The sequence below is a fragment of the Eleutherodactylus coqui genome, chromosome 2 (genome assembly GCF_035609145.1).
Source record: "Eleutherodactylus coqui strain aEleCoq1 chromosome 2, aEleCoq1.hap1, whole genome shotgun sequence".
NCBI lineage: Eukaryota > Metazoa > Chordata > Amphibia > Anura > Eleutherodactylidae > Eleutherodactylus > Eleutherodactylus coqui.
In genome coordinates, this window is record NC_089838.1 from 99378808 (window position 1) to 99401728 (window position 22921).

At 45.8% G+C, this 22921-nt stretch overlaps 1 protein-coding gene across 1 annotated transcript in view; it reads left to right on the forward strand.

The window, feature by feature from the left end:
• STK32A (serine/threonine kinase 32A) overlaps nt 1-22256 on the forward strand; it is a 156736-nt gene extending 134480 nt beyond the window's left edge. Inside the window, exons 10-13 of the mRNA XM_066589824.1 lie at nt 15804-15929; nt 16997-17125; nt 19146-19210; nt 21588-22256. Of these exons, the coding sequence (XP_066445921.1) occupies nt 15804-15929; nt 16997-17125; nt 19146-19210; nt 21588-21672 (405 nt within the window). The 3' untranslated portion in view covers nt 21673-22256. The remainder of the gene's footprint in view (nt 1-15803; nt 15930-16996; nt 17126-19145; nt 19211-21587) is intronic.
• The last annotated feature ends 665 nt before the right edge of the window (nt 22257-22921 follow it).

A 22921-nucleotide genomic window follows, 5' to 3' on the forward strand; every position in this document is an offset into this window, starting at 1 on the left:
TGCTGAGATAAATATTTCCATCCGTTTAATTTATTTTGGGCGCACATTGGAAAAACTTTCGTGTTTTTTTAACCATTTAGGAGACGTACAAATTTAACATTACTTTTCAGCATTTTGAGGAACACTTTGTTTTCCTACATCAAGCCAAGATTCCAAAGGCTCATAGGAGTCAAAATGATAGATACCCCCACAAGTGACCCCATTTTAAAAACTACACCCCTTAACGTATTCACTGAGGGGTGTAATGAGTATTTTAACCCCACAGTTTTTTTTTAGGAGTCAATGCAATTTAGAAGAGAAAAACTAAAATTTCATATTTTTGCAAATATGTCATTTTAAAGACAGGACTTTTTTCTACAGCACACATGAAAATGAGGATTTACACCCCAGAATGGATACCCCTGTTTGTCCCGTGCTCAGAAACATACCCATTGTGGCCCTAGTATTACGTCTGTATGCACAATGGGGCCCAAAATGAAAGGAGCAACCGGTGGCTTTCGGAACAGAAATTTTGCTTGAAGGAGATTTAGGCCCTATTGCACACTTGTAGAGCCATTGAGTGACCAAAACGATGGAGAACCCCCACAAGTGACCCTATTTTGAAAAGTAGACCCCTTAACGAATTTATCTAGGGGTACGATGACTTTTTTGACTTCACAGTTTTTGAATGAATCTAAGCCAAGCAGAAGGAAAAAATTACGATTTTCATTTTTTTGGCAATTGTGTCAATTTAAAAACAGGTTTTTTTTGTACAGTGTACATAGGAATGAAGACGTTCACCCCGAAATGAATACCCCCGTTTGTCCCGTGTTCAGAAATATACCCATTGTGGCCCTAGTATTACGTCTGTATGCACAATGGGGCCCAAAATGAAAGGAGCAACCGGTGGCTTTCGGAACAGAAATTTTGCTTGAAGGAGATTTAGTCCCCATTGCCCACTTGTAGAGCTCCTGAGTGACCAAAACGATGGAGAACCCCCAGAAGTGACCCCATTTTGAAAAGTAGACCCCTTAACGAATTTATCTAGGGGTACGATGACTTTTTTGACTTCACAGTTTTTGAATGAATCTAAGCCAAGCAGAAGGAAAAAATTACGATTTTCATTTTTTTGGCAATTGTGTCAATTTAAAAACAGGTTTTTTTTGTACAGTGTACATAGGAATGAAGACGTTCACCCCGAAATGGGTACCCCCGTTTGTACCGTGTTCAGAAATATACCCATTGTGGCCCTAATCTACTTAAAGGAAACATGACTAGGCCTATAATGGAAGGAGCACCCGTTGGATTTCAGGGTACAACTGAATAAATTCCAGGCCCCCTTGCCCACTTGTAGAGACATTGAGCGGCTAAAACGAAAAATATCCCCAACAAATGACCCCATTTTGAAAACTAGACCCCTTATCGAATTCATCTAGGGGTGTACTGCGTATTTTGACCCCGCAGGATTTGACTGAATCTAAGCAAAGCAGAAGGAAAAAATTACGATTTTCATTTTTTTGTCAATTTTGTCAATTTAAAAACTGGTTTTTTTGTACAGCACACATAAGAATGAAGACTTTCACACCAAAATGGATACCCCCATTTGTCCCGTGTTCAGAAACATACCCATTGTTGCCCTAAACTACTTACAGGACACATCGCTAGGCCCATAATGGAGGGAATGCCCGCTGGATTTCAGGGTACAACTAAATAAATTCAAGGCCCCATTGCCCACTTATACGGAAAAAAAATTTACTTCCTAAAAATAACCCACCCCCACCATCCCCATTTTTTGGCATTCCCTAAATATTAGATAAAAGTGATAATATAAACCGCGTTTTATATCCGAAGACAGGGGTAATTACGGAGGCTGGTTGGGTTGGGCACATGGGGCAAGAAAACCGGGTATCCTCCCTCCTCTCTCACTTGGGGGTATTTCGTGACCTCAGCGGCGGGGATGGGGTGTAAAAAGTGGCCCTCTGTGAGGCTTTGTAATCTTGCTGCAGTGCGGCGGTCTCACACAGAAGGCGCTCAACAAGCTGCTCCTGGAACTGCATGAAGGAGAGCGTTCCCGGGGCTTCTTGTAAAATACGTATTACAGGTAGCGGTCTGAATAACGCCGTGCTCACGCAGCCGTAGGTGAAATCCGCTTGCGGAGGTCTGCAGCGGATCCCAGCTGTGAGCCCGGCTGTGACCCTGCGTACGGCTGCGTAATGTACTGCGCATAACTGCCTACTCACACAGGCGGTCATGCGCAGTACTTTTTTTTGTTTGTATTTTCCGCACCGTCGCTTAGCGATGACGCGGGTACCCGCAGCCCGTATACAATGTAGTTGCGTATGGGCAGCGGGTATATCCGCGACCATGGAGCACAGTGGGCTCTATGTTGCGGATATCCGCCGTAAAGTAGAACCTGCTGCGTTCTCTTTTCTGCGAGTGGATTACACAATTCTAACCCACTAATGTGAGCGGAATTGTGTAATCCAATGCGATTGATCTACGTATTACCGCTGATCCAACGCATGCGGAATCTGTAATTCGTATCCGGTCATGTGACACCGACCTAAGGTAGATCGCTACCTTTTTATCACGTGACCGGGGACCGCTCAACGAGGCCACCCGTCACTGCTCCAGGCTCTCGGCGACCGTTGGTCACTGAGAGCAAGGAGATTTTAAGTTTCCTGGGCTCCCCGACTCCTGCGCATGTGTCCAGTGTTTTGCCGGCGGTCGCATGTGCAGAATCCGGGAAAGTTCACGGAGGAAGATCACCCCGGGGTGCAAATACGGAGGCCTCCGTTAAAAAGTTTCATCTCCTCTCACCGATCGCATCGGTGAGGGGAGATGAAACTAACTTTTTTTTTTACTTTTACGTGACCGCCGTTATCCAATGGATAACGGCGAACACGTTATCAGGAACCGCTCACCACGGCCCCCCGTGAAATCTCCAGGCTCTCGGCTAAGTTTTGTAGCCAAGAGCAGGGAAATTTTAAGTTATCCTGGCAATCCACGGCTTTTGCGCATGCGTCTGCGGCTTTGGCGACGGCCGTGTGCGCAGAAGCTGTGATAAGGTCCGCGGAAAAATCCGGGGGCCTTAGGTACGTAATTTCATCCTCCCTCACGGATATGATCTGTGAGGGGAGATGAAATGTAAGCGTTTTAAACTTTTTTTAAAAACTTTTTTACCCTTTTTTTTAATTACTTTTAAATGATCACTGCTATCCATTGGATAACAGTGATCATCTCTGCAGTGACATCCCTCTGCTCCGGGCTACACATGGTAGTCAGGAGCAGAGGGATTTTACATTTCCCGGGTCCTGAGCCCGTCTGTGCACACGCCCGATGTCAATCATCGGGCGCGCATGCGCAGAAGGGGACTCAGGTGCTGGAAGACCGGGACGCCGCTGAGGACTGGGGGTGAGTATTTTCACCTCCCCTCATGGATCCGATCCATGAAGGGAGGTGAAATTAAGCTGATTTTTACTTTTTTAAAACTTTTTCGCGATCACCGCTATCCACTGGATAGCGGCGATCGCGGGTCCGGGGATCCAACAGGCCAGCTGAATCTTTAACTTTTCAAGCACTTTTATTTATTATTTTGCGATCGGCGCTATTCATTGGATAGCGCCAATCCCAATGCCGGGGGGGGGTCCCCGCAGCCCGGGATGACAGCTCCATGCTGTCGGCTACCTGCGGGCACCGACAGCATGGAGCTGTCACGTCCATAGCCCACGGGGCATTATTCTCTGCAGGACGCATGTTTTTACGTCCTCAGAGAATAAAGCCCACTTGGGCAGGACGTAAAAACACTATGGGCTGGTCGTTAAGGGGTTAAAGGGATGTTTTTTTTCTTGGAAAAATTCTTCCACTCTCTTGTATATAGAGGAGCCTTTCGTGTTGGTGGTTAAATTTCTGGTAAACAACAGTTCCTCCACTACCTTTTCATTCCGATTAATGAAACAAACGTAAAATAGCAGCAATGCTTCATTGTCTTTAACCTTTGACTTGTCAATTTGCATTACAATTTCTGTGTTCTTTAACAAGTGCAAAAGCGTTTCTTCCACATCAGCAGCCATCTCATCAATTCTACTTGAAACTGTGTTATTACTTAAAGGAATCGATTTCACCATGGCAACACGCATCAGGCCCCAGCATAGTACTGACCATCTCTTTAACCGCTGGTAACACAAGTGTTTCCCCAATAGTATGTGATTTGCCACATTGCGCTCTTATAAAGAAACTTTATAGGAAGAAAGGAGGCCTTTGTCAGCATTGAGAGCAGATTTTCCAAACAGCTTGCCTACAGTGCTGCGGTTCGCAAACATTGACTTTAAACCTTGGAAAAATGAAATCATCTTACCCACTTTGTCTGAATGCATTTTTGCAAGGTGATCACTCAGTCTCGAAAGCTTCATTCAAAAATGCCTTTTCACAAACGAGGCACAAGCGAAGCTGTCCATTTGTAGGAGAAGGGATGAATCAGAATTTCAAGTATTCATTTGAATATTGACGGCATTGCTTGTTCTCAGCCATTTTTATAAAGTATGCTTCAAGAATACATTGCTTATGTCGCTCCATCATATAATGATGTATGACTTTTATAACTTCATGACTCTGCTACAGATCAATCACACTGGATAACCTGAAGAACAACCTAACCCACTGTATTCCATAATGCCACTAATTCTCTGGAAATTTTAATTGTGTGGGTCTCTGGGAGCTGTAGTTTATATTAGTGTTCTGAAAAGACACTTGGCGTCCACTAAGACTACAACACCCAGAGACCTACACAAGTGAAAGTTTGAAGCGGTTCCGCCAATCAGCGGCATTATTGAATACAGCGGGTGAGGTTGTGCTGTAGGTTATCCAGTATGGGTGTTATAACATTCATACATTATATGATAGAGACGCACAGGCTGCACACAACTCCCATTACATGTAAGTGATTCATATGGAAATAATTGTCTCTGTTTTCATCGCTTTCGGATTTCACCGATTGTTTTAGCACAGATTATTGACGAAAACCGAGGTATTACTACAAATTTTTAGAAAAATTTAGTTACTAGATGAAAAAAATCAGCAAAGCAAACACAGAAGCCCCCCCCCCCACCACCCCTTTTTGTTCCACCGCCCCCTTGAGATGTAAAAACGCCCCCCCAGGGGCAATAACGCCCACGTTGAGTACCACTTCTCTAGCCTAAGGGCTCTTTCACACGACCATATGCGTTTTTACGTTCGCCCTCACATGCCATAAAATCACATGAATGAAGAATTGCCGCAATGGAGTCTCGATCTTTAGCCGCGTATTTCCTGTCATTCACATCGGTGGCTGCTGCATATCGGCAAAAAATACGCTGCAGCGCGGAAATCCCTTGGTCAGCAGAAATACTTGGAATAACTACTAATTAGAGATGAGCGAACACCAAAATGTTCGGGTGTTCGTTATTCGAAACGAACTTCCCGCGATGTTCGAGGGTTCGTTTCGAATAACGAACCCCATTGAACATTTTTGTATTTCGCCGATGCTCGCTAAGGTTTTCATGTGTGAAAATCTGGGCAATTCAAGAAAGTGATGGGAACGACACAGCAACGGATAGGGCAGGCGAGGGGCTACATGTTGGGCTGCATCTCAAGTTCACAGGTCCCACTATTAAGCCACAATAGCGGCAAGAGTGGGGCCCCCCCTCTCCCAACAACTTTTACTTCTGAAAAGCCATCATTAGCATGGCATACCTTTGCTAAGCACCACACTACCTCCAACAAAGCACAATCACCGCCTGCATGACACTCCACTGCCACTTCTCCTGGGTTACATGCTGCCCAACCGCCCTCCCCCCTCCCCCCCCACAGCGCACACCAAAGTGTCCCTGCGCAGCCTTCAGCTGCCCTCATGCCACACCACCCTCATGTCTATTTAGAAGTGCGTCTGCCATGAGGAGGAACCACAGGCACACACTGCAGAGGTTGGCATGGCTAGGCAGCGACCCTCTTTAAAAGGGGCGGGGCGATAGCCCACAATGCTGTACAGAAGCAATGAGAAATAGAATCCTGTGCCACCGCCATCAGGAGCTGCACACGTGGGCATAGCAATGGGGAACCTATGTGCCACACACTATTCATTCTGTCAAGGTGTCTGCATGCCCCAGTTAGACCGGGCTTTTTAATTCATAGACACAGGCAGGTACAACTCCCTATTGTGAAGTCCCTGTCGACCGACAGCATGGGTGGCTCCCTGGAACCCACCGGCGGTACACAAAAATATCCCATTGCATTGCCCAACACAGCTGAGGTAGTAATGTCGTGCGTAATACAGGTGGGCTTCGGCCCACACTGCATGCCCCAGTCTGACTGGGGTTCTTTAGAAGTGGACACATGTAGGTTAAACTCCCTGTGGACCCACAGCATAGGTGGGTGCCAGGAAGCCACCGGCGGTACATAGAAATATCCCATTGCATTGCCCAACACAGCTGAGGTAGTAATGTCGTGCGTAATACAGGTGGGCTTCGGCCCACACTGCATGCCCCACTCAGACTGGGGTTCTTTAGAAGTGGAAACAGATGCATTTACAATTCCCTGTGGACCCACAGCCTGGGTGGGTGCCAGGAATCCACCGGCGGTACATAAATATATCCCATTGCATTGCCCAACACAGCTGAGGTAACGTCAGCTGGAATGCAGGTGGGCTAAAAATTCATTTGATTACACTGTAGGCGAGGGCCCACAAAAATTGCTGTATCAACAGTACTAATGTACATCCCAAAAATTGGCCATGGCCAGCCAAGAGGGCAGGTGAAACCCATTAATCGCTTTGGTTAATGTGGCTTAAGTGGTAACTAGGCCTGGAGGCAGCCCAGTGTAACGAAAAATTGGTTCAAGTTACAGTTCCAACGCTTTTAAGCGCATTGAAACTTTTAAAAATTGTTTAGAAAAATTATTTGAGTGAGCCTTGTGGCCCTAAGAAAAATTGCCCGTTCAGCGTGATTACGTGAGGTTTCAGGAGGAGTAGCAGGAGGAGGAGAAGGAGGAATATTAGACACAGATTGATGAAGCAGAAATGTCCCCGTTTTGGATGGTGAGAGAGAACGTAGCTTCCATCCGCGGGTGCAGCCTACGTATTGCTTACGTATCGCTGCTGTCCGCTGGTGGAGAAGAGAGAAGTCTGGCGAAATCCAGCCTTTGTTCATCTTGATGAGTGTTAGCCTGTCGGCACTGTCGGTTGACAGGCGGGTACGCTTATCTGTGATGATTCCCCCAGCCGCACTAAACACCCTCTCCGACAAGATGCTAGCCGCAGGACAAGCAAGCACCTCCAGGGCATACAGCGCTAGTTCAGGCCACGTGTCCAGCTTCGACACCCAGTAGTTGTAGGTGGCAGAGGCGTCACGGAGGACGGTCGTGCGATCGGCTACGTACTCCCTCACCATCCTTTTACAGTGCTCCCGCCGACTCAGCCTTGACTGGGGAGCGGTGACACAGTCTTGGTGGGGAGCCATAAAGCTGGCCAGGCCCTTAAAGACTGTTGCACTGCCTGGGATGTACATGCTGCTCGATCTCCGCACCTCCCCTGCTACCTTGCCCTCGGTACTGCGCTTTCTGCCACTAGCGCTGTCGGCTGGGAATTTTACCATCAGCTTGTCCGCAAGGGTCCTGTGGTATAGCAACACTCTCGAACCCCTTTCCTCTTCGGGAATGAGAGTGGGCAGGTTCTCCTTATAGCGTGGGTCGAGCAGTGTGTACACCCAGTAATCCGTTGTGGCCAAAATGCGTGCAACGCGAGGGTCACGAGAAAGGCATCCTAACATGAAGTCAGCCATGTGTGCCAGGGTACCAGTACGCAACACATGGCTGTCTTCACTAGGAAGATTACTTTCAGAATCCTCCTCCTCCTCCTCCTCCTCCTCAGGCCATACACGCTGAAAGGATGACAGGCAATCAGCCGGTGTATCGTCAGCAGCGGGCCAAGCTGTCTCTTCCCCCTCCTCCTCATCCTCCTCATGCTCCTCCTCCTCCTCCTGTACGCGCTGAGAAATAGACAGGAGGGTGCCCTGACTATCCAGCGGCATACTGTCTTCCACCGCCCCCGTTTCCGAGCGCAAAGCAGCTGCCTTTATGGTTTGCAGGGAATTTCTCAAGATGCATAGCAGAGGAATGGTGACGCTAATGATTGTAGCATCGCCGCTCACCACCTGGGTAGACTCCTCAAAATTACCAAGGACATGGCAGATGTCTGCCAACCAGGCCCACTCTTCTGAAAGGAATTGAGGAGGCTGACTCCCACTGCGCCGCCCATGTTGGAGTTGGTATTCGACTATAGCTCTACGCTGTTCATAGAGCCTGGCCAACATGTGGAGCGTAGAGTTCCACCGTGTGGGCACGTCGCACAGCAGTCGGTGGGTGCACTGGCAGCTTAAAGTGATGTTGCAGGGTGCGCAGGGTGGCAGCGTCCGTGTGGGACTTGCGGAAATGTGCGCAGAGCCGGCGCGCCTTTACGAGCAGGTCTGACAAGCGTGGGTAGCTTTTCAGAAAGCGCTGAACCACCAAATTAAAGACGTGGGCCAGGCATGGCACGTGCGTGAGGCTGCCGAGCTGCAGAGCCGCCACCAGGTTACGGCCGTTGTCACACACGACTATGCCCGGTTGGAGGCTCAGCGGTGCAAGCCAGCGGTCGGTCTGCTGTGTCAGACCCTGCAGCAGTTCGTGGGCCGTGTGCCTCTTATCGCCTAAGCTGAGTAGTTTCAGCACGGCCTGCTGACGCTTGCCCACCGCTGTGCTGCCACACCGCGCGACACTGACTGCTGGCAACATGCTGCTGCTAACACATCTTGATTGCGAGACAGAGGAGGAGGAGGAGGAGGAGGAGGGTGCTTTAGTGGAGGAAGCATACACCTCCGCAGATACCACCACCGAGCTGGGGCCCGCAATTCTGGGGGTGGGTAGGACGTGAGCGGTCCCGGGCTCTGACTCTGTCCCAGCCTCCACTAAATTCACCCAATGTGCCGTCAGGGAGATGTAGTGGCCCTGCCCGCCTGTGCTTGTCCACGTGTCCGTTGTTAAGTGGACCGTGGCAGTAACCGCGTTGGTGAGGGCGCGTACAATGTTGCGGGAGACGTGGTCGTGCAGGGCTGGGACGGCACATCGGGAAAAGTAGTGGCGACTGGGAACTGAGTAGCGCGGGGCCGCCGCCTCCATGATACTTTTGAAGGACTCAGTTTCCACAACCCTATACGGCAGCATCTCAAGGCTGATGAATTTTGCTATGCGGACGGTTAACGTTTGAGCGTGCGGGTGCGTGGCGGCGTACTTGCGCTTGCGCTCCAACAGTTGCGCAAGCGACGGCTGGACGGTGCGCTGAACTACACTGCTGGATGGGGCCGAGGACAGCGGAGATGAGGGTGTGGGTACAGGCCATGAGGCGGTAGTGCCTGTGTCCTGAGAGGGGGGTTGCATCTCAGTGGCAGGTTGGGGCACAGGGGGAGAGGCAGGGGTGCAAACCGGAGGCGCTGAACGGCCTTCGTCCCACCTTGTGGGGTGCTTGGCCATCATATGTCTGCGCATGGTGGTGGTGGTGAGGCTGTTGGTGTTGGCTCCCCGGCTGAGCTTTGCGCGACAAAGGTTGCACACCACTGTTCGTCGGTCGTCAGGCGTCTCTGTGAAAAACTGCCAGACCTTAGAGCACCTCGGCCTCTGCAGGGTGGCATGGCGCGAGGGGGCGCTTTGGGAAACAGTTGGTGGATTATTCGGTCTGGCCCTGCCTCTACCCCTGGCCACCGCACTGCCTCTTGCAACCTGCCCTGCTGATGCCCTTGACTCCCCCTCTGAAGACCTGTCCTCCTGAGTAAGCGTTGCACACCAGGTGGGGTCAGTCACCTCATCGTCCTGCTGCTCTTCCTCCGAATCCTCTGTGAGCTGCTCCCTCGGACTTACTGGCCTTACTACTACCTCACTGCAAGACAACTGTGTCTGATCGTCATCGTCCTCCTCACCCACAGAAAGTTGTTGAGACAGTTGGCGGAAGTCCCCAGCCTCTTCCCCCGGACCCCGGGAACTTTCGAATGGTTGGGCATCAGTGACGATAAACTCCTCTGGTGGGAGAGGAACCGCTGCTGCCCAATCTAAGCAGGGGCCCGAGAACAGTTCCTGGGAGTGTTCCCGCTCCTGAGCAGGTGTCATTGTAGTGGAGTGAGGAGGCTGGGAGGAAGGAGGAGCAGCAGACAGAGGATTCGGATTTGCAGCAGTGGACGGCGCAGAACTGCGTGTTGACGATAGGTTGCTCGAAGCACTTTCTGCCATCCAGGACAGGACCTGCTCACACTGCTCATTTTCTAATAACCGTCTCCCGCGTGGACCCATTAATTGGGCGATGAATGTGGGGACGCCAGAAACGTGCCTCTCTCCTAATCGCGCAGCAGTCGGCTGCGACACACCTGGATCAGGAGCTCGGCCTGTGCCCACACCCTGACTTGGCCCTCCGCGTCCTCGGCCGCGTCCACGTCCTCTAGGCCTACCCCTACCCCTCAGCATGCTGTATTACCAGTGATTTGATTTCACAGGCAGGAAATAAATTGGCGCAAGACTGCAGGCCAAATATAATTTTTTCCCTTTTTTGAAAACGAAAGGCCCCACTGCCTCTAGTGAATGAATAATCTAAGTTTAATAACTGTGCTGTGGCCCTGCTAATGTGTCACAGAACGTGAGGGTAGCAGAGTTATTATAACTCTGGCAGAGCAGGTATTTTTTTCCCAATTAAGGAAAGCAAATGGCGAAGCCAGCAGTAAACCTGTATCTGGGTGCGTCTGATTTTTAAACGTTGCACACGCAGCCGACACGTGTCCACCGCCCTTAGGACGGACAGAGGCAGGACAAATAGAATTATTTTCAGTTTTTTTCCACCAAAAGGCAGCACTGCATATATTCAATGAACATGAGAAGTTTAATAACTGTGCTGTGGCCCTGCTAATGTGGCACAGAACTTGAGGGTAGCAGAGTTATTAACTCTGGCAGAGCAGGTATTTTTTTTCCCAATTAAGGAAAGCAAATGGCGAAGCCAGCAGTAAACCGTAGCTGGGTGCGTCTGATTTTTAAACGTTGCACACGCAGCCGACACGTGTCCACAGCCCTTAGGACGGACAGAGGCAGGACAAATAGAATTTTTTTCACTTGTTTTACAAGCAAAAGGCCGCACTGCGTATATTCAATGAATAATAACTGTGTTGTGGCCCTGCCTACACAATTCTTTCCCTGCAGTATCAATGGAGGGTGCAATGCTCTGCAGAGGCGATTTTGAGAAGAAAAAAAATATGCAGCACAGCTAACAGCAGCCAGCACAGTACTGCACACGGTTAAATATGGCCCTAGAAAGGACCGTTGAGGTTCTTGAAGGCTACACTCACTCCTAACACTCTCCCTGCCTATGCAACACTTCTGTCCCTAATGCCGGGTGCAACACTCTGCAGAGCCGATTTTGAGAAGAAAAAAAATTGCCACTGCTAACAGCAGCCAACACACAGCTATCAGTGGCCCTAATAAGGACCTTTGGGGGTCTTGAAGCCTACACTAACTACCAATTCTTTCCCTACAGCAGCTCCGGTACAAACAGCATTGTCCCTCATCTAACTCACAAGGCATCTGAGGCGAGCCGCGGGAGGGGCCGACTTTTATATTAGGCGGACACCTGATCTCCCCAGCCACTCACTGCAGGGGGGTGGTATAGGGCTTGAACGACGCAGGGGGAAGTTGTAATGCCTTCCCTGTCTTTCAATTGGCCAGAAAAGCGCGCTAACGTCTCAGGGAAGGAAGTGAAAGTAACCCGAACACCGCATGGTGTTCGTTACGAATAACGAACATCCCGAACACCCTAATATCCGCACGGATATCAAGTTCGGACGAACACGTTCCCTCATCTCTACTACTAATGCTTTAGTAGAGCCAGCTGTCTTCTTTTCACAGCGTTGGACGTAGCTAAACTCCCTTCCCTCCCTTTTTTTACGCTTCCATTGAAGTCTATGGAAGCTTCCTGTGTATCTCGGCAAAAGATAGGGCAAGACCTATTTTTTGACGCGGTGTATAAAACTGGTAACCGAAAACAGTCCTCAATATGCTATTTTTCCCGGCGTGATTTTTTTACAAACCCAAAAATCACTCATGGGAATAAATACATCGGAATCCAATGCTTCACATAATTACGATTTTTGGGCAATTTTTTTTTTTATTGATGCTACTAAATAGCTGCGTTATACGGTAGTGTGAATAAGGCCTAAGGGCTCGGTCAGACGGGCGTTTTTTGCCGCAATTTGCGGATCGCATGACGGTCACAGCCCTCACCAATCAGAGGCAGCTCTCACTCACCCATTCATGAATTCATGAATGGGTGAGTGAGTGCTGCCTCTGATTAGCTCAGCGCAGGGACCAATCAGGGGCAGCTCTCAGCTATTGAATGACAGCTGAGAGCTGCCACTGATTGGTCCCTGCCCCTGATTGGTCCCTACTCAGAGCAGTTCAGTAGAACTGCCGGTTGGCCGCGGCTGAACTCCGGCTGCAGGGACAAGGTGAATATATATATTTTTTTTATTTTTGAATGATTTTCAGGGAAGGGCTTATATTTTTAAGCCCTTCCCGAAAATTCATCGTGCGATCGCCGGCAGCCCATTGCTTTCAATGGAGCCGGTTGTATTGCCGGCTCCATTGAATTCAATGGGCGAACAGCATTCTTCTCTGCCACAGCTGTTACAGCTGTGGCAGAGGAGAATGATCATTGTAGTATATGTTCTCAATGGGGTCGGCGCTGCTGCCGCCGGCCCCATTGAGTGCATATAGAGAACACAAGGAATCGCAGATAGCCGCGATCTGCGATTTCTCGTGTCCTATAATTTATCGGACAGCCGCATAAAAAGCGGCCATGTGTCCGATACCATTGCAAAGCAATGGTTCTAAATATGCGCAGATCGCATGCGCAAAACGCCCGTGTGACCGAGGCCTAAGGCTGTATTCACACAGGGCAGTTGGGTTTGACAGCAACAAAAAATGCATTTTCAAAACAAGATGTGGTTTTGACAAAGTTTTTGAAGTATTTGTGTTTTTTTTACTACAATCACATCAAAAACTTCAGCAAAAACGCATGTGGTTCGCGGTTAGATTTTTACTGCATTGTGTAAATACATCCTAATTAGTTTTCTTTTAGATGGCACAAATCTATTTAATGAGTCTAAGGGCTTATTGAGATGAACGTATGCATTAACCCTTTGCAATCCACTTTTGGATTCAGGGTTTCATAGGGGGCTTTGGCGCCATCTGCTGGCTAGAGACCGTACCGTGGTATGGGACATGCTGGAGAGGCCCCCCGACAACAGAGCGGCCAGTAATATACAGTAAGAATACCCTGCCGGACGTCTCCCAACATCAGAGCTGTACAGCCTTCAATCAGAATGTTTTCAGACGTCAGACAGTGGATTGGAAAGGGTTACTATGTTTGCCTGTACAGAATGTATATTCGCATAAATGAAGGATGGAGATGGCAAGAAGCAGGCTGATACGTCCATGCTAGCTGATCGATTGTTTTTTTGCGACCAAAAATCCCATTCACACGCTTGCGTATAACATCCTTCCCGTGGAACAGAATGGCAATTAAATGCCTAATTAGTGCGAGCGTTCTTCTTTTCCCAGCGTTGTACGCAGGGTAACTTCCTCCCGATCCCTTTCTTTCAGCTGCCATAGAAGTCTATCGCAGCTTTCCGAATAACACGGACAAAGATAGAGCAGGTCCTTGTGGACAAAGATTTTGCGCGGAAAAAACATGTTCATCTGAACAAATCTATGGAAATCGAAGGCATCGCATCGCGTTATACTGGTGACTTTTTCACATGCAGAAATACCTCAGCAAGTATATTTTTAGGTGAATCTGCCCTCAGGGCGGTCTCACACGGCCGTATGTGCAAACATGTCTGCGCATAGTACTGTAATTTTTGGGCACGTAGTGCCAGTTCACACGTGCACGCTATACCCCTTCCGTGAATTAACGAGCTATTTAAGCCTAATGAGGTCCAGATGTGTTCTTTTCTTTGCAGTTTTGCACAGTGTTTCACGCATCCCCTTCTATAGGGGCCTTCGCTGCACAAAACGTAGATAGATAGAGCAGGTCCTACTTTTTTCCACGCTTGCAAAACACACTCATGAGAACAAACCCTTTGAAGTCATTGGGTTCTTTTCTCTGTGTTTTGTGCTCGTATATTTTACACGTGCATAAACATGTGCAAATACGATTGTGTGAAGAAGCGCTAAAGGTGGCCTTATATGTAAGATCCGTGGGATCATTTATTTGAACAATCCCACCGGGTACAGTATAGATTCTGGAAATCCAACAAAAATGTATGCACGGTTAAAATAAAGCAATTGGTCATACTCACCTTTTTAACTGTCCTCCCACCCAGCGCAGGAGTCGGCTCACCTGTGCTCTAAACGTGGATGAAGCTGGTAGCAGTCCTGTGTACAATGAATGGCATGTGGATGCTACCAGCTTCTTCCAGGTTCAGAGCATTTGGTGATCTGGACTTCTGCGCTGGGTGGGGAGATTCTTCAGAAGTTCAGTTTGACTTATTTCTTTATTTTAACATTATTCCAAGACCTGCAAGAAATGGCGTGATCAGCTAAATTTGATTTGCTGAAAATTTGCAACAAGCCCAGTCGAATCTTTGGCAGAATATAGTTTGACATTGGCTGTCGTACACAACTGTTCACATGAGTTTTGTAGCACTCTAAATGGTCAAAATCAGTCATTTAGGGCAACTTTTTTCTAAAGTGTATGTGCAGCTTTAGGTAAGATTCATATTAGACATATGGCTTAGTACAGCCTTCAGGTAGTATGGAACAGCAAAGGTATGGCCTCAAAGGTATTCTGTTTGGTTCTGCATGAAGCTTCATATGGTGGCCCAAAAATCAATACTTACCTATTCCTCCCCAGGCAGTCTTCTTCACTCATCTTCTCCCCGCCAATCTTCTACAGTCCCCCGGGTCACATCACTTCCAGCCGGATGAATCCTCTTCTTCCTGTGATGTAACGTACATCCTCAGTATTCTGCTCCCTGCAGGTCGATGTACCCAGTCACTAGTAGCGTCCACTGCCTAGCAGGGATTGACGAATCCTATGCCGGGCTATTGCTGCGAATGCGCAAGCGTGCTGTCTGGTGGGAATAGTATATGAACATGCACAGCGAGACATCACGCCTACTCAGTTTCGGCATTAGCCTGGCATAGGATTTGGCATTCCCTGCTAGGCATTGAACGCTACGTCACTAGTGTAGTGATGTAGCAACATTGACCTGCAGAAAGGAGAAAGCCGCGAATGTAAGTAACGTCACAGGAAGAAGAGGATCCGGCTGGCTGGAGTTGACATGACCTGGGGGACTGGTGGAGCCAGGAGAAGACAGGCAAGGAGAATATCTAGTAAGAAGGCTGCCTGGGGAGGAATAGGTAAGTATAGAATTTTTTTCTCAATGACCAAACTCCTTTAACAGAACAAATAGCAAAGTCTGCAGCACTATATTCTCTATTTAAAAATGGAAACCTAATGGAACAGAAGCAAACTGAGGGCTTTCTGTTTGTTTTTTTTTGAAACCCCATTGAAATCAACGGGTAAAAAAACAAATGTTTAATTTGGTTTTAATTTTGTTTCTCTACTCCAAAAACAGAACCCCTAACTGAGCCTTAATGCAGGTTTGAACAAGTCCCTATATAAGCAAGATAAATAAATCAAACTTTGGGGTGCCATTACTCTTTGTGTGCATTTTCTCTGTTTAGTGTTTTTATAAAGAACGGTATTATCTTATATATTACAGTTGTTAGACAGAAATCCAGAGGAGCGCTTATCATGTCTGAAAGCTATTCAGAACTTTCCTGCACTATCCGATATTAACTGGGACGCCGTCCTGCAGAAAAAAATGATACCAGAGTTTACACCTACGGTAAGATGAAAGCTTTACAGATGTGCCCATCTCGCTGCAGAAGCTGTCGGCTGCCACGGCATATCGAGGACATTGTATTCTTTTGTTTTCTTATTTGAAACAAATGGCTATTCTTCACTTTGCACCAATTGAATCAGTTAGTCTAATGTCATATGTTTACTATAACATTTGTAATTTAGGTATTTTATTGATGCTGCAGCATAAACTCTGCTCTTCTACACCTTTAGCCTTAGAATTACTTATCTGTTATTCTATTATCTTGTTGCTTATATCGTGCTAGATATTTTACAGGAATGCATAGATTGTCACCATTTGCATGATTCCTTGTCTTTAAAGGGATATTTTGGGACTTTTACTATTGATGACCTATCCTTAGGTTAGGTCATCAATAGTTGATTGGTAGGGCCTGCCAACTGATCATCGAGCCTGCTGTTAGTGCAGCAAGCTGGATGTCGTCATCGGTTATCAGGGAAGTGTAATAGACAGCTTCGCTCTCATTGAAATCAAGGGGAACAATTTCTCCAATTATGTTTCCGGCTCCTCATTGTAGTCAACTATTAATGACCTATCCCGAGCCTAGATCATCAATGATAAATGTCCCGTAATACCCCTTTAAGGGTACTTCCAATCTAATTACTCTAGCTCAGACCTACACTATGGCGACTTTTATGGGAGCCAACTAACCTACCTTTATTTTTTGAGAGTAAGGGATAAAACCCACATGGAGATCATATGGATGTTTCTTTAGTTGGACTCAACCCTGGACCCAGTGTTCAAATACGCTATCTACTGCGCTGCCCATTAGGCCTAGAATGTACTGGAGTAATGGCTGCTGACAGTCATATGTACATGATAAATTAGAAGTCAGTAATTTCAACCAGTGCTTGTCATATCTCACACTATTAGTGTCCTACAGAGGTTTGCCCATGGCTATAAGTTATGGCATATCAGTAGGGCATGTCTCAATAGTGATCAGCAGTGTCCAACTTCTGGTATCTCCACTAATCAATAGAACAAAGCATGTTACTTCAAATTCTTCATTGTTACTCATTTTGTTGTACAAGCAGAAAGGCCGACTTAACTGTGATCCAACATTTGAACTTGAAGAAATGATACTAGAATCTAAACCTTTGCACAAGAAAAAGAAGAGGCTAGCCAAGAGAGTGAAGGACAATGGGAAAAGTCGTGCAGCAATGGTAAGAGGACTACATGTGCCGCAACACAATACAGGCCAGTCATAGCCTATCAATAGAGAGAGAGGAAAGTTGTCATGATGTGTTGATGAACCTTACCCAACTCCTCTCCGCTCTCTAGTGACAGAATAGGGGTGCCATAAGCACCGTATAATAAGTTGTCCAGAACACAATTGAGGCAGGATGCACCCTTAGTAATGACAGTGCTTCTGTCCATCCTTACAAGACATTGGCTGTCCTTGCGGTAACTGGACAGCCATTCCTACTACATCTCTTACAGCTTGCAATAGTTCTCAGCAGGATTCCTCTGCATTCCTTTTTACAGATGTCTGGAACAGTTTTTGGCAGTAAAATTAGGGGCCGGGTTCCAATATGGAGACATTGATGAATGGGTCTAGCAAATTGCATTGGGAACAGTTAAAATCCTGAAGGCACTTAACCTAAGTGCTTTTTAATACTATTCAATAAACAAAGCATTAATTACCTTGAGAATGTTCAGTAAGAATGAATCAATTACAGTTTCCTGTTTTAATATTAATTAAAAGTGGCTTTCCTGCACCAAATCATACATTACAATTTCAGTTTTCCTAATGGGGTTGTCTGGTTACTAGACAATATGACCCTTTAGTACCCCCTGAGTTAAAATAAGAGGAGCAGCACGTACCTATCCCCTGCCGCTGCGATCCAGCTGTGGTCCTGGCGTTTTGCAGATGATGTCACCGGAAGTCAGGTGATCACTGCAGCCGCTGCGTGCATTGTTCTTTATTGCTACACTGTGACATTACTGTGGGCAATAACCATTTCCGATGAATTCACAGTATTTTTTTATCCATGTACTATATTGTCAATGGGTTTGTTATTACTGTTTGTGACATGTTTTGGTACATTGTATCTGCAGCTATCATCCTGCATAGCACTGTGATTTAATATCGCATTGGAGGTTTCTTTATATTGAAGGGGTTTACAGGGGTTAAATAAAGGGGTTTTCTTTTCTAGAAACTATGCTACACTTGGCCATAGGCTAAACTGTAATAGCAGACCCCACCATGGACAAGAGTGGCACAGTTTCTGGATTAGGTTCTGAACACACTTCCCTTGGTGACTTCTGTTTGGGGGCTTCATAATAAATGCTGCGCTTTTTTCTTCAGTACAATAAAATAAACTGGACCAAACCTATAATAGTCAGTGAGTTCCAACAGGCGCCACTGATTTCTGTCATTAAGTAGATCCTACATATCATCTGCCTTAAAAGGGCAGATCCCTTTTTTCTTTCTTCCTTTCCAATCCAATATTGGATTCAAGGTTTCTTAAAATGCTTTCTCTTTTTGCTGTTATACAACGGTGCCATCTGCTGGCTAAAGCCAGTGTGTGTGCACCAGCTAGAGAGGCTTCGACAGCGGAGTGGCTGGCAATAGACGGTAAGAATATCCTGTCGGATGTCTTCGAAATTAGAGCTGTACCAGCTTCAATCAAAATGTAGGAAGACGTCAGACAGTCGATTGGAAAGGATTAATCCTTGACAATCCTTTTAGATGTGATGACTGTGGTGTCAAAATTGGTATTTGGATTCTACTCCAGCTATCTTTGCAGTGAAAATTGGAGGTATATATTGGAAGGATTTCCTGACATGTACCTCCAAGAGATGCCTCCAACAAAGGCCACTGTAGTCATATAGTGACATATGTCATCCATAGGCTCCCATATAAAATAATGCTGCTTACCATGTTTTTCTTTAGACGTCTCTGTATAGAATAGCACAGAAGACTACATAGTTAATGCTGCTGACATAAAAGTACCAGCCCAATGAAGAGCAAAAGGGACTTTCTTTTGGCCTTTGTAAGATGAATGAAGGCCAATGGAATGGTTTGACAAGCATAGTGTGAATTCAGTCTTACTATTAATGGCTAAAGTCCATTTCTGTCCATATTTTAGTATTGATAAGCCTGTAGATGTCATTCTGGGTCATTAAATGTTTTATTTTTTTCTTAATTTCCTGCTTGGACTGTATTTTATGATGTGGAAGAATGGCAATTTGCAACAACATTTGGATAATGTGGAAAGAGATTTCATTGTTTTCAACAGAGAGAAGTAAGTATGGATACATAAATGATAGTCTAGCCTTTTACCTATGTATCAGTGCAAATAATAATGTATCAGTGCTTAGACTTAATTGCATTTAATTATAGTAGTGCTGCACTTGTGTTACTATTTTTTGCAAACATGTGTTTGCTTTCCTCTACTTTGCCATTTCAATGAATTGTGTCCATATGCACAAAGTGGTTGTGAATGACAGCTATGTTCCCCACCATACTCCATCATAAACATATGCTAGGATCAGCCAAACATGCATGTTACTGTAGGGGACAAGCAGTAATCTCCAGGAAGAGCAACGGCTGAAGGGATTGAGCGAATATGGCTAGTTATGGTCATAAAGAAAAGAATCCTCAACCGCTAAGTATGCAAGGCTTCATTAAAGTACAGTTTGACAGAGTTTACATAGCCAGATGGGTACGGCCAGTTTCACCACCAGTCGGAGGCTCTGTTACAGATCCAGCTCAAAATACCGGAAAAAAGGTGCTGCATGTAATGCTTTTACTTCCGTCCAAAAGCCAGATAGCTGAGTAGAAACTGAATGGACTCCATTATAGTCAATGGGGTTCGTTTGTCGAAATACGGTTTCATCGTCGAACAGATCCTTCGGCTAAGTGGATTCCCTTTCCTACTCCCCGAATGAAGCAGGAAAGTAGAACCTCGAGTGCAGATGTGAAACCACCGTAAGGGGCATTTTATTTATCATTATATTGAATACGAATAGGATGTGCAGTAGATCATTTTTAACACATGTATGGTACGGTATAATTTTCAGATCACTGCAAACTCTGCATTTTTTATATATAAACCATACAAAATGCAACTGGAAGTATTTTGTCCATAGTCCACAGTGTTTTATTAATAGGAATGCCAAAGAAAACCCAAGATCACAACGTTTTATGGTGCAGTGGTTAGTTCTGTTACCTTGCAGAATTGGGGTCAAATCCTTATAAGGGCAACATCTGCATGGAGTTTGTAGGTTCTCTCCATGTTTGTGCGGATTTCACCAACAATCCAAAAACATATGTAAAAGGTGAATTTAGATTGCAAGGGACCAATGTAAATGATGAAAATCTATATATCACGATGTGGAATGTAAATGCCCATATAAATTAGTAAAGTTAATAATGAGAATATTATAAAAAAAACATTAAACAAGCATGTAGTAATCTTCTGAGCTATGTGAATCCAATCATGGCCAACTATTGCAAAAAGCTGTAAGTGAGTTGCAGAATGGTCTCATGGTTTAGCACCCAGCGGCAGAGCTCTGTTATAAATTAAAGAAGAGTATTAAAGGCGGTCAATAATTGAAGAAGTGATTCCCAAAGTGACCTATGTCCAATTTCTGCAGAAATTGAGGCAAAAGTGGTTATGTTCTTTTCAGGATGCCTACTGTATCATTAGCAATATGTTATAGCCAAAATCACTCAAATACCTGCAAGGCATTTACTGCAAAGATCAAGTTTTATTCCAAAGTGTTCAAAGTCCCAACACAGAAAATCTTGTAGCAGATTTAATTTATCTTGGATTTAAAGTGACCCTCCGGGCCCGGATAAAGAAAGGTGGCCACCGCTTCTTGACTACCTGATGCATATTGTGCATTAATATGCATTGGTAGTCTAAGACACTACGTTCTGCTCTGCCTGGCCAGCACTGGTCATGTGGACAGCACTGTCCAATCAAAGCAGGTGTAGTTTTATAGACTAATGATGTCTTCAGGTAGTCAAAGAAGCAGTGCAGCCATCTTTGTATGTCCAGCTTGGAGGATCATTTTAGGTCACCTTGAAAATCACCTCTTCAGTTAATCATAGGTGTCTGCCTTCTTGCACCCTCATTGATTTGCACAATAGAAGCGCCATGGGGGAGGGGGATGCCCTTCAATTTTTAAATTGTTTATGCATCCATATGGGTTGCTGCCTCTTGTACTGCAGCTCGTTTTATCCATTTAAAGGGACAAGCTGCAGTAACTAGAACAGGCAACTCATATTCTGGTTACTGCAGTGTAAACAATGGGGGGATGCAGTGCATCACCTTAGTTGTGTTGATTGTCACAAGTTACATAGGTCAAACGCCCACAGAGTAAGCATTAATTTCCTATCCTGTGGGGCGAATGATAACTATGTGTAAACGTTCCCAAAGTATCTATTTTATTGGCAGAAACCCTTTCTTTTACTCTGGCTGCAATGGAGACCAAGCCAGGCTATTTCCCACTTTTTGTAATTAAGCCACACCCCTTCTAACAGTCCAGCAGTCCATGGAAGTAGACCCTGTTCCTTTGCTAGATTTATGGGAGGTTGATTGTTTCAGGGTATTTGCAGCCTTGGATTTTGACATATAGCAATCTGATGATATTATTTTCTGCATTTATTCACAGAAGTAAACAAGACCTCAGTGAATCCCAGGAAGATTTGTCTGAGGCTGAAACCAAAGATGAGGATGGAAAGAATAATAATCTATAGTCTCTGTGCTCCTTCTGCAATAGTAATACAGTCATTAATTATACTTTATCTAACAATTAAGAAATGACACGTTCTGAGAAGAAGGTTACATCAGACTTCTAAAGGTCATAGGAAATTGTGATCTTTACTTCTTGCAGGCTGTTAACCTAAGGGGGAAAATCTGCTAGTTGAAACCTATAGCATTCGAGCTAAACTTAAGTCATTTACTTTGCAAGTAATTACATGGCTTTACCGGAGAATTCTACATTTTGCACTAAAAATATATTTTGGAACATTTTTTTTATTGCGCTAGGAATATTTTCTAGGCTATTTTTATTTATTTTTGTTTTCTAGAAAATGTAGCATATACACGGATATCATTTTTGTAATGAAAACTTCACAGAAGCGTAGAACCAATACTGTATATTAATGTGTTTTTGCTGAAATGTTAATGAGCCATGTTAAGGAGACTTTAGAGTATACAGTGCGTTCAGAAAGAATTTAGACCTTGCCTCATTTTTTCGACATTACATCCTTATTCTAAAGTGCATGATACTGTAGTAGTATCCTTCTCATCAATCTGCATACAGTACCGCATAATAAGGCCTTAGTCAGACGGGCGTTTTTAGCCGCGATTTGCGCATGCGTCCGGCGATTTTATAAAACCATTGCTTTGCAATGGTATCGGACACATGAGCGCTTTTTATGCGCTCGTCCGATAAATTATAGAACAGAAATTGCAGATCCCGACCCCATTGAGAACATATAGAAGTCAAATCATTCTTCTCTGCCACAGCTGTAACAACTGTGACAGAGAAGAACGATGTTTGCCCATTGAATTCAATGGAGCCGGCAATACAGCCGCTCCATTGAAAGCAATGGGCTGCCGGCGTGCGCGGGATGAATTGTCGGGAAGGGCTTAAATATATAAGCCCTTCCCTGCAATTCATCCTAAAATGTGTTAAAATAAAAAAAAATTGTATACTCACCTTTCCGCTGCAGCCGGAGTCCAGCCGCGGCCGCTGTCAGTTCTCCTGAACTGCTTCTCGGCACTAATCAGCCGGCGGGGCTTTAAAATCCCCACCTGCTGAATGATCTGCCTCTGATTGGTCACAGCCCTGACCAATCAGAGGCAGGTTTCACTCACACACCCATTCATGAATTCATGAATGGGTGAGTGACTGCTGCCTCACAGCGCTGAGCCAATCAGGGGCAGGTCTGACTCACATCCATTCATGAATTCATGAATGGGTGTGAGTGAGACATGCCT